Here is a 12,370-nt window from a genome sequence, read left to right on the forward strand (position 1 = left end):
TGACATGGCCTTTAATTATATTTATCTATTTTTAAAATAATTAATTTTTTTCATTAAAACCATTATTTTTTTTAAATGAATAAAATTTTATAATTTGCATTAAGATATAAAATTCTGTGGACAGGGTTTTTAATGGAATTAAATGAACACAACTCTCCACAACTTTCATTTCTGCAAAGTGTAACTTATTTTGGAGTGTATCTAAAAGTATACAAGTCAAGAACTTCAGTATTTTTATTAATTTATTTTAAATTTCTAGCCTTTCACAATGGGTGATGTAAGAAAAGCTAAAATTGACTAATCTACCAATAGTGGTAAGATCTAAAATAAGGAAACATTTTCTCTTTCTCATTTATACAGCTGCCCATCTCATCAAAAGCGACTCTAGGTGTCTGTAACTATGGAACTTTTATATCTATTGGTTTTACAGGTATCTTTTACTTTTTCAAGTGAAGAAAAATGGCTTCAATTGTCTGAAAACACAACTGTCGGTTGAGAATATAAAGGCAAGCAAAATAAATTGACATCTAGAAACAACTCATGCAAAACACTTGCAGGGTTCTATCATTTGATTTACAAATTAAAATTTAGTTATTAAAAGAAAGTGATGTATTTATTCCTTGTCCGTTCCTAATACTAGTGAAATCATTTATTTTACTTTAAATCAGAGTTCCCCAACGTTTCTGGCTTTGGGGACCAGTGAGGGGGGGAAGGAAAAGGAGAAGGTTCTACGCGAGTGGCCGGAAAGCATGCACAGCTCCATTTGCATGTGTGGCATACAAAATAGAAATGGAGCATGCTCGTGCAAGTGGGGATGCGCGTTATGAGCTGGCTGTTTCACGGCCTGATTGCAATCCCCTCATAGCCCACTAGTGGGTTGCGGCCCACAGGTTGGGGACCCCTGCTTTAAGTGTCCCAGAAATTCATTTATCATTTTAAGGCAGGGATGCCAAACACAATTTCATTGAGGACCACATCAGGGTTGTGTTTGATATGGGGGAGCTGGGGGGGGGCATGGCCAGCATGACATCACGTGTCGGTAGGGGCACCTATGTTGGCCTGAGTGGTCTGCCAGTGAAAACGGGCTCCTGAGCTCTGTTTTCAGCTGTGACGGCCTCCTGCAACCCTCTGCCAATGCAAACAGAGCTTGGAGGGGCACACAAGACCCTCGCAAGCTCCGTTTTTGCTGGCAGAGGCACTGCGAGCCAGTCCTTCACTATTTCCAGGACAGCCCCACAGGCCAGATCTAAGCACCCTGCAGGCCGGATCTAGCCCCTGGGCCTTGAGTTTGACACCCGTTTTAAGAGGTCACAGTATTAAAAAGTTGAGAGCACCATCACCAGAATGGGGTATTTCAAATGGTGACTTGAAAAGATTACAAAATTATTTATAATAGTTTGTACAGATATAAAATAGAAAGTGGAGGAGAATCAGTGACAGTTAACTGTTCAACATTGCTGAGGACATAACCCTGTTTTCCATTTCTCAGCCTATTGTAACCTGGTAAAGATAGATTACAGCACAACTTACTATCTGCAATAAGATATTTATTCTTTGAGGTAAACAGAAGTCTTATTTTTTGTACAGTACTACAATTTGGGGGCCCTTCCATATAATTTGGACTATGTCTCCCATATTCTCATGCTAATACACTGTGGGGACGATGAGAATTGAAATCCCAAACCCAATTGTTCTGTCCCCTCCCACAAGCGACCTTGCAGAAGCTCAAATAGCCCGGCAGTAACAAACGCAGGCTAGAGAGATTGAAGCTGGCCCTTTAATAAACAGTTCTCTTTCAAAAGTAAATCAGTTCAGTAGTTACCAGCAATGTTCCAAAGGTTTATCAGTTCAGTAAATTACCAGTCAATGTTCCAGAGGTCTTGGCCAGCAGGCTAATGCAGGAATGCAGACTCCTTTTCAAAACTCAAAACTAGCAGTTCTAAACTCCACTGCATCCAAAATGCCAACAAATTGTTCACCACGCCTTTCTGGCCCAGCCACACCCCTTTTATACTTTGTAGGGTGTGGCCCTACGTCTCCTGACCACACCTCTTGGGACGTGGCAATAGCTGTTCTCTACGACGTCTCCTACGTCTCTCTCTTGCATCCAATAGGGGCTCCCTCTCCTCGTTACCGGCCTCTGTTTCCTCCTCAATTTGGCTGGGGTCAGTTCTTGCTGACTCACCAGTGAAGACAGCCCCTCCGGCACATAGCTCGTGCCAGCTTCCTCCATATCATCCTCTGACTCACCATGCGAAAATAAATCAGCCTCCGGGACCAGAGTCACACCACCAATTGGCACAACTATGCTTGATGAGTGGAATATTGAATTTAGTACTACCTCTTGACTGGGATTCAGAACACACCAGTTAAGACAGTGATGGTGAACCTATGATACGCATGTCACAGGTGATACACTATATCATTTTTGGTGACATGCTAGACCTCCAGAAGTTGCCCAACAGGGCTTTGCTCTTGCGCAGCTTCTGAGGCATCTGAAAATAACACAAGCATTCTCATGCAATTTTCTGAGGCTTCTGAAGAGACCTCACTAGGGCCCTCTTGGACAACTTCCGGAGGGTCTGTAGAAGCCCCAGGACCTTCTGCGAATCAAGAGGGCAATGCTCTTGTGCGGCCTCTGAGACATCCAAAAATTGTGTGAATCCTGTTATGCAACTTGCAAAGCTTCTGGAGAATCCAGAGGAAAGAAGCCAAGAGGAGAGTCTGTAGAAGAGGTTGAGAGTGCCTCTTTTGTCTGGTGTCTGTGTGAGTATGTCTCTGTGTGTGAGAGACATGCCAGTAGTCAAGATAGCATTTTCTGAATTTTTGACACATTGAGTACAAAAGGTTCACCATCATTGAATTAAAAGACAGGTTATTATAATCTGCTGGCTCCTAAACTCTTGAATCACTTGCCTAAATTAAAGAAGTCCGTATTCCCATAATGATTTTGAAAGACATTGGATGATTTCAACAACTGACTAGTTTTAGTTTTAAATTTTCTGCAATTATTGCTGCTTTATTATTAACCACACTGAGCTACTGACAAAAGCCTAGAAATATTTTAAACAAAGTAAAATAAAATATTCAGAATTCAGCATTTTTAAGATCTATGTATCTAATATGACAAACAATAATATAAAATTTGGCATTTTCTTTATTGACAACAGTCAAATGATATTAGATGCTTAGAAACTCCGTATTTCACCAGTAACAATTCCAGAATTTCACCATATATGAATGTATGAATACTGTAAGACTGAAATTGAGAAAGCCATAACATGGATTGATAACCACCTCAAAATGTAACATTAAACTCAAAAGTACTTCTGTCAGCACAAAGAGTATTTCACTAATAACCTTGAGTTGGTCCCTGTACACAGAAAATAAAATTCATTTTCCTTCGCATTTGTGCTTACTTCCTTGCTCAAAACATTCAGTATTGCTCTTTTCCAGCTGCTAAAGGAGAATATTTTTTCTTTACCAAAATAATTATTGCAGTAATAATCTGTAATTATGTTTTATAACAGCAATAATCCCAAAGAAATCAGTCATTACCATAGATCACAAGTAATCGTTAACTACTGTTAATGACCCATTTCTTGGGGATTATTGTTTTAGCAAACCATGACTGCATCACAATCGATACAAAGAGCAAGACAATATAATAAAATGAGGTCTTAATATTATATTAACTTATTTTGGAACATTAAAAGCCATTAAACATCTAAATTAAAGTGTGCATAACTAGGGGAGGTAACATTTATTGTTCTGGGCTAGCAGAAATGTTTAGTCCACAGAAAAGAAACTGAATATTACATAAACACTAGCAGAAATATAAACCAATGTCAAAATTATTTCTAATAGTAATTCAAAATCACTGACTTTTTTCTGAAAAAAAGAAAAAGCTAGGCTTTGGCCACACAATTTCTGGGCTTAAGATATTCAGAATCTTTAATTTATTTAAAGAACTAAATGAATATCATCCTGGATAGATGTGTCTTCATTTTAATTATCATCATAATCCTTTCTATATTGCTTTATGAATGTTAAAATGACTCTGCGTGCATTATCTCAAAATTCCTTACAACTCTGTAAATTAGGTTATTTTTATTACCATCATAATGTACACCACGGAGGGATGGGGAGGCCAAGGCAATAGTTTTCAAATGAGTCCCTAATAAAGGTACTAATGCATGTTTATATAACAGCACTATTTCTGAGTAACAAAAAAGAGCACTCACTAAGAGAAAATATATCTTCCTTTCTTCCATTGTAGCTTGAATAATATAAGGGTGTTTCTGTTAGTTTAAGGCTCTCTCTTATCATCAGGTCTGCCCTGGCCAGCCTGGGATGAAAAAGTCTTTACCCGTTATATGTTGATGCCACTTTTGTTGTCATTGTTAAAATATCACTTTTCCCCTTATATTATTGTAAAATGGAAAACTGTTAAATCTGAAACATTTTTCACACTAAAATTAATTTTATACTAAAATTAATTTTATACTATGTTAAGCCTATGTTCACTATATTCACTCTAGGGAATTATGTATGAGCATGAATGCAGTGACAGTTGATAATCTAAATGAGGGCTGTCAAACTCGTGGCCCGCGGGCTGGATGTGTCATGCATTGGCCACGCCTACGCTCGGTTTAGCAAAGGGAGGGAAAGTCGCAATACGTCACATGACGATGCCATGTGCGAGTTTGACACCCCTGATCTAAATCTTCCCTTACTAAAAAGTGTTATATGAAAGCCTCAACTGACCAAACTGACCAATGGAAATGGAACCAATCAAGTTAATTTGATTGTGTTGCTGCTGGTGGAGGTAGTGGTGGAGAGGGTTTGGGGATTTTATTATTTTTAATGTTGTAAAGCCCAAATTATTTGCAGTGAATTTTAGAAAAACTGTATGATACAATGAGGACAAGGATCAGAAAATAAATGTATAAAAAATAAGGTAGTTGTGTATGACAAGGAAAATGGTGTGACTGCAAGTTATTTATTTATTTGTTTGTTAAATATGCTGCTTATCTCACTGTGGGGCTACTCAAGGTAGTTTACAATATCCAAGTTAAAATATTTACTAAAGATGGGAAAACTAATCAACAAATGTTAGGCCATGTAAATCCTAATGGAATGGTAATGTATAGCATGTGACCTATTGCAAGAAATAAAACGAAGAAAAATGGCTGTGTTTTAGTGTTATTCTGTTTATACTGTTATATGAAATAATTAGATTATGTCAGCAGAAATATAAAAGTAGGCTGAATTGGGGTAGTTTTGTACAATAAAAAGGGGACAGGATACTCATATATGATAAATCAAGAGATAGGGTCATCAATGAATGTGAAATGATCTATAAACAGACTGAACACCAGTGTTCACCACCACGAAAAATGTATATTAAGATAATCTGGTTACATTCAGAGGATAATGAGTATGAATCACAAAAGGTGCTGATTGCAGCAGTTGTCAGTTCATGGAACAGGCTGCCATATCATGTGCCTTCAGTAGAGATTGGCAGACAAAGGGTGAACGGTAATCTGTCAGAGATACTGTAATGGGTCTTGCAGTGAGCAAAGATTTGGACCAGATGACCTCCAACCCATCTTTCAATGATTCTATGAATATATGAAGAAGAATGAAGGGTCAAGAGGAAAAGAAAGGCTAAGAAAGTTGAGTTCAGTTAAAGATATACTGAACAACAATTTTAAAAACAAAAGGCAACATACTAAGCACTGTCTGGCATGGTGGAAGCCAATAAAAATGAAAAAATATGTATACCAGCTCTGGTTTAACCATTAAGCAAAATAATTATGTGCTCAGGGCACCACAGGAAGGGGAACTCCACAGAGTTTTTTCCGTCTAGCTATAATGCCCTTAACTCTTTCACTACCACATTCAACTTTAGCTTTCAATAAATTTTCGTAATTTCGTATTTTCCTCATGTAACAGTTTCATTTAAAAGTGCATTGAAAGTGTTAAAATTTTTCCCTTTTTTCTATTGCTCTAGTTATAATGAATAATTATAATTTGCTTATTTTACTTATTGCTATTTTGTGTAAATACATTTTTTTTAAAAAAACACACAGATTCCATTTAACACAGTGGTGATGTCTGACCCAGGGAAATGACCTGAAAGAAAACTGAAGTTTAAATTTCTTATTTCACCTTCGGCACTTGAGTCTTAATGTCTAAGCAATGGAAGGGCCGAGGGGCATCGTAGTTGTGCTGTGGTAATTCTTACATGAAAAATCATAACTAGTTTTTAAAAAGCTACTTTGTAGTTGTAATGCTTCAGTGAAATGGGGAGGAATCAATTCTTTCTTTCTCCTATAGCCTCCTGACCCATAATTTTGTCCTAGAAGTTTGGAAGATCCCCTCAGGCAGGGGTGAGAAAGAAGATAGAAAAACTTCAACTGTTTGTATACCTCTATACAATATTGGATGTTTTTTGGGGAATATTATTTCTTCTTGCACTAAAAACTGATTAAAAAATAAATAAATAAGTGAGCCAAACGTATATGGCAGACATGTGCACAATAAAAATAAAAAATACCTTAATAGATTTTGTGAAATGTTCCCCATCAGAAACAAACAGCGCAAATAATAATTAATGGTAGTTTAACAGACACTTTTAATATAGAAAAAGGAACAAGACAAGGATGCCCTTTGTCTCCATTATTGTTTATTTTGACTTTGGAATTTTTGTTAAGTAAGATACGTGAGTCAGACAAAATAAGTGGAATTAAGATTAGGCAGTATGACTATAGATTATGAGCATTCGCAGACGACTTGGTTGTTACTTTAACCCAACCATTACAGTCGGTTGTAGATCTAATGGATATAATTAATCAATATGGACAAGTATCTGAATTTAAAATAAATGCAGGGAAAACGAAGATAATAACTAAAAATATGACTATAAATCAAAAAGAAGAATTAGAAAGACTAACAGGATTTGAAATTGTAAAAACAGTTAAGTATTTAGGGGTCTATATTATGACATCAAATGCGAAATTATTTAAGTATAATTATGATCCACTGTGGCAAAAAATACAGAGAGAGATGGAAAACTGGAAAAAATTACAATTATCCTTGCTAGGAAGAATAGCAGCAGTAAAAATGAATGTTTTGCCTAAGTTTTTGTTTCTTTTTCAAATGATACCAATACTTAAAAAAGATGAGAATCTGAAGATATGGCAGAAGGGTATTAATAATTTTGTTTGGGCAGGGAAGAGACCGAGAATAAAACAAAAAATAATGCAGGATACACGCGAAAGAGGTCTCAAAATGCCTAACTTAAGACTTTATTATGAGGCAGCTGTTCTATCAGCAATGAGTGATTGGATGAATTTAACAGAAGAAAGAATATTGAATATCGAGGGATATGATTTGGTTTACGGGTGGCATGATTATTTATTATATGATAAGAAAGTGGACAAGACTTTTAAAAGTCATATATTAAGGAATGCTCTATTGCGTGTCTGGAAAAAGTTCAAGTATAAACTAAACGAGAAGTTACCATTGTGGGCAATACCCAGACACGCAATAGAGAATATAAGTGTAGAGCAAAGGCAGGATGTGATTACATATAAAGAGCTTCTTAACAAGGAAAGAGGTATACTACAATTAAAATTTTTGAATCAACTAAGAGAAGAAAGGACAATTCGAACATGGTTTCAATATGTACAGTTGCAAGCTAGATGGAGGGAAGATCAGAAAATTGGTTTTCTGCAAAATGAGGAGAACTTGGTAAAACAGATTAGAGATCAAAGTCAAATGCATATAAAAAGGCTGTAGAAATAGATTCAGAAACGGAGTTAGTTAAGGATTGTATAATAAAGTGGGCACAAAATATTGAAGAACCAATAATGATGGAAACATGGGAAAAAATATGAGTTAGAAATGTGAAGTTGTCGCAAGCCCAAAACTTAAGAGAGAATTTTTATAAAATGTTTTATAGATGGCATCTGGATCCTAAAAAGCTAGCCTGTATGTATCCAAGTGTGCAACCTAAGTGTTGGAGATGTGAATGTGATGATGCCACGTATTATCATATATGGTGGACATGTAAAAAAATTAAGGCATTTTGGATAAAAATATGGTGGATTATTCAAAATATTCTCAAAAAGAAGATAAAATTTACTCCAGAGTTTTTTCTGTTAGGCATAATTACAGATTGTACTGTTATAGAGACTAAGTTGATTTTAAATTTAATAACATCAGCCAGACTCTTGGCAGCACAATATTGGAAGAAGGAAGACTTGCCTACTATTGAAGAATGGACACTAAAAGTAGTGAATTTAGCAGAGATGGCTAAAATTTCAGCGTATTTGAAGGACCATCCAAATGAAAGATATATATTGGAATGGAGAAGATGGATTGACTATATTCAAAACAAATATTGGACTAAAAAGTTTCAAATAGCTTATGAATGAAATCTATATTTCCTTTTTGAATATGTTTAGTTAGTTGAAAGGGGAGTTAAAGAGCAAGGGGGAGTTTGGAGACCACAGAAAGTTAGCTTATTTTAGCTTATGTTTGTTATGCTATACCCTGTTTTTGCTCTGGGAAGTCCCGGGGGTGGGTTTTTGGGGGGAGGGGGGTGGGAGGGAGAGGAGGGATGGTGGGGTGGGAGGGGGAAAAATTGTTGTAATGATTGTTAAAACTTTTTAAATAAAAAATAAAATAAAAATAAAAAATAATAATATATACTAACCTTCTTGAATTGAGATTGCCAGAGTATTTCTACTAGATGACTGCAACAACTTCTGATAGTTTTGTGCATTTTGGTCAAACAACTGTACAAGAAGAGCACAAGTCTTTTCGTATTCACATCTACTAACTGTACATAGCTGTTCTAATTGCTGAAATACTGTGGCTGTATCATCCAAGGGATCATCCAAACCTTCCCTAAAATCCATATAAAAATTATAACGGACAATGTAAAAATCACTGGACAGTTTGAAATGACATTACAGTCGTTATCCACAAACTTATAGGTGAAATCAATGTAAACCTTGTCAGAAGGAGGTGCTTTTTAAAGGATGAAAGCTGGATGATTAATTCAACAATGATGAATTTGATGGAGGTTTTTTATAATGAAACCTAAGAAGATTTACATTGAAGCAAACTGATTTCAGAAGCACGCTTTTTTATTTCAGGAATAAAATTAATGCAGTTACCCGAATTAAAAATAGATATCAAGAAAGAAAGACTTTGTGCAACAGAGCTAGCTAAAGTTATGGAGAACTGTACTCTTGATTACCTTATAACCATGGAAACAGATTCCAGTCTAGAAGTAATGTATGCCTTTGTGATTTCAGGTGCATAGGTATCTAAGAGATGGGGTTCTGATGATTTCACAAAAGGAACTGAGGCAACCATTCTTTGCCAAAGGGTTAGCAAGTAATGAACACTGTTTGGTGCAAATTCCCAGTGCTATAAAGAAAAGAAATGAGTTTTTCATTAGAGTAAGTTTCAATCCAATGCAAGCAATCACAAATGTTATTTGCAATTTTTTCTTCACATCTTGGTAAGAAAACCCATGATTATGTATTGTAAAAAAACAGATGGAGCCCTAAATTGACAATCTTAGAATATTCTTGGCAGATAAAAGGTAAAATAATCAGTCACCAAGCTCTATACATTCCCCTTTAAAATAATCAAATCAATCACATTCCAAAACATTCTATTATTATCTTACCTGTAAACTAGTAATAGTGAAACTTGCTATCAGTCTAATAACTTCTGGATAATCTTTCACAACTACTAATTCTCCAAGTTGATAATTGGTTTTCAATCGAGCCAAAAATCGACAGAATTCATGATAGTTACCAGGATCCGATAAGCCCTAAATTATTAAAAATAAAATAGGCATTCATTATGAGAGTTATAGAGAGAAATAATTAATAAGTCTACACAAAAAGAAGATACAGTCCATCCCCAAATCAAAAATTAATTATTAATGTCATTGTATATGCCACAAATATTCAAAGAAATAATTGTGAAACAAACTATTTTGTGAAGTCAGACAACTAGGAATTATCTGCATGACCGAAATTTGTTGGTGGGACTAGGAGCTGTGATTCCTCATAGAATATCATAATAGGCTTCTGCAGTGCACTGGAGGAAAATCAGCAGTATGTTAAGAATGCAACATAATTTACTGTCACTGCAGAGGCACAGAGGAGGAGTAAAATACATATGGGGTGATCAAGAATAAGGCAATAAATGCAGCAGCCAGGCATCTTTCTAAATATATGAAATAGCTAATATCTGTGTATGCAGAAATCTTGTACATCAAATAAGAGTGATAAACGCCTTTTATGTTACAAATGCTTTATTATACACCCCCATTTCCCACAAACTATTCAATAAGATCTTCAATAAGCATTGCTATTTTAATACAATTGCTCAATCACTTTTTATGAAAGGTTGGTTGTATATATTTAATAAATAACAATAAAATAAAATATCCCATAGGATGGAATAAGCACAAGATTTAAACTTGGCTCCTTATTATTATTTGCTCTTAGGAACCAGGCTACAGGAGCTAGGATTACAGCGTAAACTTACTTGGGAAAAAGAAAGTTGTTTTACTCTTTTATGAACTAAAGCAGAGGTGTCAAACTCACATTGTCACGGCAACATGAAATTGGACATTTGAAATATAAAAATTCTTGCTTGAGTGGATTCATTCCGAACTAATCTGACTAAAATAAGACAATTTTCTGAACTATTAAACCAGGGTTGAACAAAATCTAGATAGAATTCTCATTCAGACACAGATAGCACTAACTCAAAAATATGAGGCAGATCAGATAATGTAAGACACAGTTGAAAACTGGCATATTTCCCACACTATCATTTCAAATGCCTCAAGTAAATTCTTCCATTGGCTAATTTAACTATTTTACTAAATATCAATCTTAATATTTACAATAAAGATATCCTAAGAAAAAATGGAACAAATATAATTGGAATCTATGAGGAAATTGGGGGGGGGGGGATTACCTGAGGATTTTCAAGTATTCTTTTTACTCCTTTGATTAGATTACCAAGATACTTGGCACGTTCTGGATTGCTAAATAGGGATCGCCTTGTAGAAGCAAACTGAACTAAACAGGAAAGTGCCTAAAAGGGAAATAATGATTTAAGAAATGTATTAAGTGGGACATAAATATTGTTTTTTGAAGCAAGCAAGGACTTCGCTGCTATTTTGCTTCATTTGTATTTACTTTAAAACACTTTAAAAGTTGACCTACAGCTACAGTCATACTATATACATATTTAAAATATAGAAATTGCCCTCAATTTGTATTTACCATTGTGAAAAAAATTCTAGTAAGGCGAATTAAAATTCAGTAATGTGTGTAGTATCTCCAAGGTGCCTACAACTGAAAAATAGATATCTACATTTTTGTATAAATCAGGTGGTACACAAGAAATAATGGTGTTTTGATTGTAATAGCTATGTGAATGCCAACCAGTTACAATGCAACATCTGACCTGCAATGCAACATCTGCAACTATGATAATACATGGCCAAAACAGAGCACAGAAGTAGGCACAGTACATAATAGAAGGAAGGAAGAATAGCTAGCCCATCAACCATTCTAGAATGTCTATAACTATTTGTGCTAATGTTGCCTGAAAGTACATACAGAATGCAGTCTCTGAAAATTCAATAATTAAAATGAGTGGATGGTCTTGAGAAACAATCCACTCCTGTTATAAATATTTCAGATTTATTTCACAATAGATACCCAACCAATCTATTGGCCAAAAATAGACAAGTGTAAACAAATTATGCACTATCATAAAGACAATTTACATAATAAAATCTGAACTACATCACTCTGCCCCAACTTTTCAAACTATGAAAAGGAAGGAAGGAAATTTATAACAAATCAAGTACCAGACTTTATTTAGTCATAGGCCAAAATTCTACCAAAACCTCAACCAATAACCATGTAACAAACTGAAATATTAAAAGAGAAAAATATAATTAATTGCTTTCTGAACAATCTATTAGAACTTAATTATACTCTGAGTTTCTTTACAGGGATCATGACTGAATAGAATTTTGCTACCATTTTTGAGATTTCTAAGGACTGAATAAGCTAATAGAAAGAAATGTATTCTCTTAAATGTAGTACATTTAAAATGCAGCATTCCTCTTAAGGACTCACTCTGAATTACTTTTGCTTTAATTTGTACACCATTAAATATTAGGCTCAGCACCTCAGACCTAAGAAACATAATTACAGTGGGAATGTAATTATTTTCAAGATGATTAACAAAAATAATTACATTGGAAGTTTTTTTGCGCATGAGAGAAATGGTTTTTTTCTTACTCTTT

At 35.0% G+C, this 12,370-nt stretch overlaps 1 protein-coding gene across 2 annotated transcripts in view; it reads right to left on the reverse strand.

Moving 5' to 3' along the window:
- The window catches only part of RANBP17 (RAN binding protein 17), a 205,002-nt gene that overhangs the window by 174,021 nt on the left and 18,611 nt on the right, over nt 1–12,370 (reverse strand). For both annotated transcript variants that reach the window (XM_070956185.1, XM_070956175.1), the window contains exons 9-12: nt 11,023–11,142; nt 9,713–9,859; nt 9,275–9,447; nt 8,726–8,919 (exon numbers count right to left, since the gene is read on the reverse strand). In XM_070956185.1, coding sequence (XP_070812286.1) covers nt 8,726–8,919; nt 9,275–9,447; nt 9,713–9,859; nt 11,023–11,142 — 634 coding nt within the window. The remainder of the gene's footprint in view (nt 1–8,725; nt 8,920–9,274; nt 9,448–9,712; nt 9,860–11,022; nt 11,143–12,370) is intronic.

This window comes from Pituophis catenifer, unplaced genomic scaffold, assembly GCF_029215685.1.
Source record: "Pituophis catenifer annectens isolate HBS135680 unplaced genomic scaffold, rPitCat1.0.hap2 SCAF_1, whole genome shotgun sequence".
Classification (NCBI taxonomy): Eukaryota; Metazoa; Chordata; class Lepidosauria; order Squamata; family Colubridae; genus Pituophis; species Pituophis catenifer.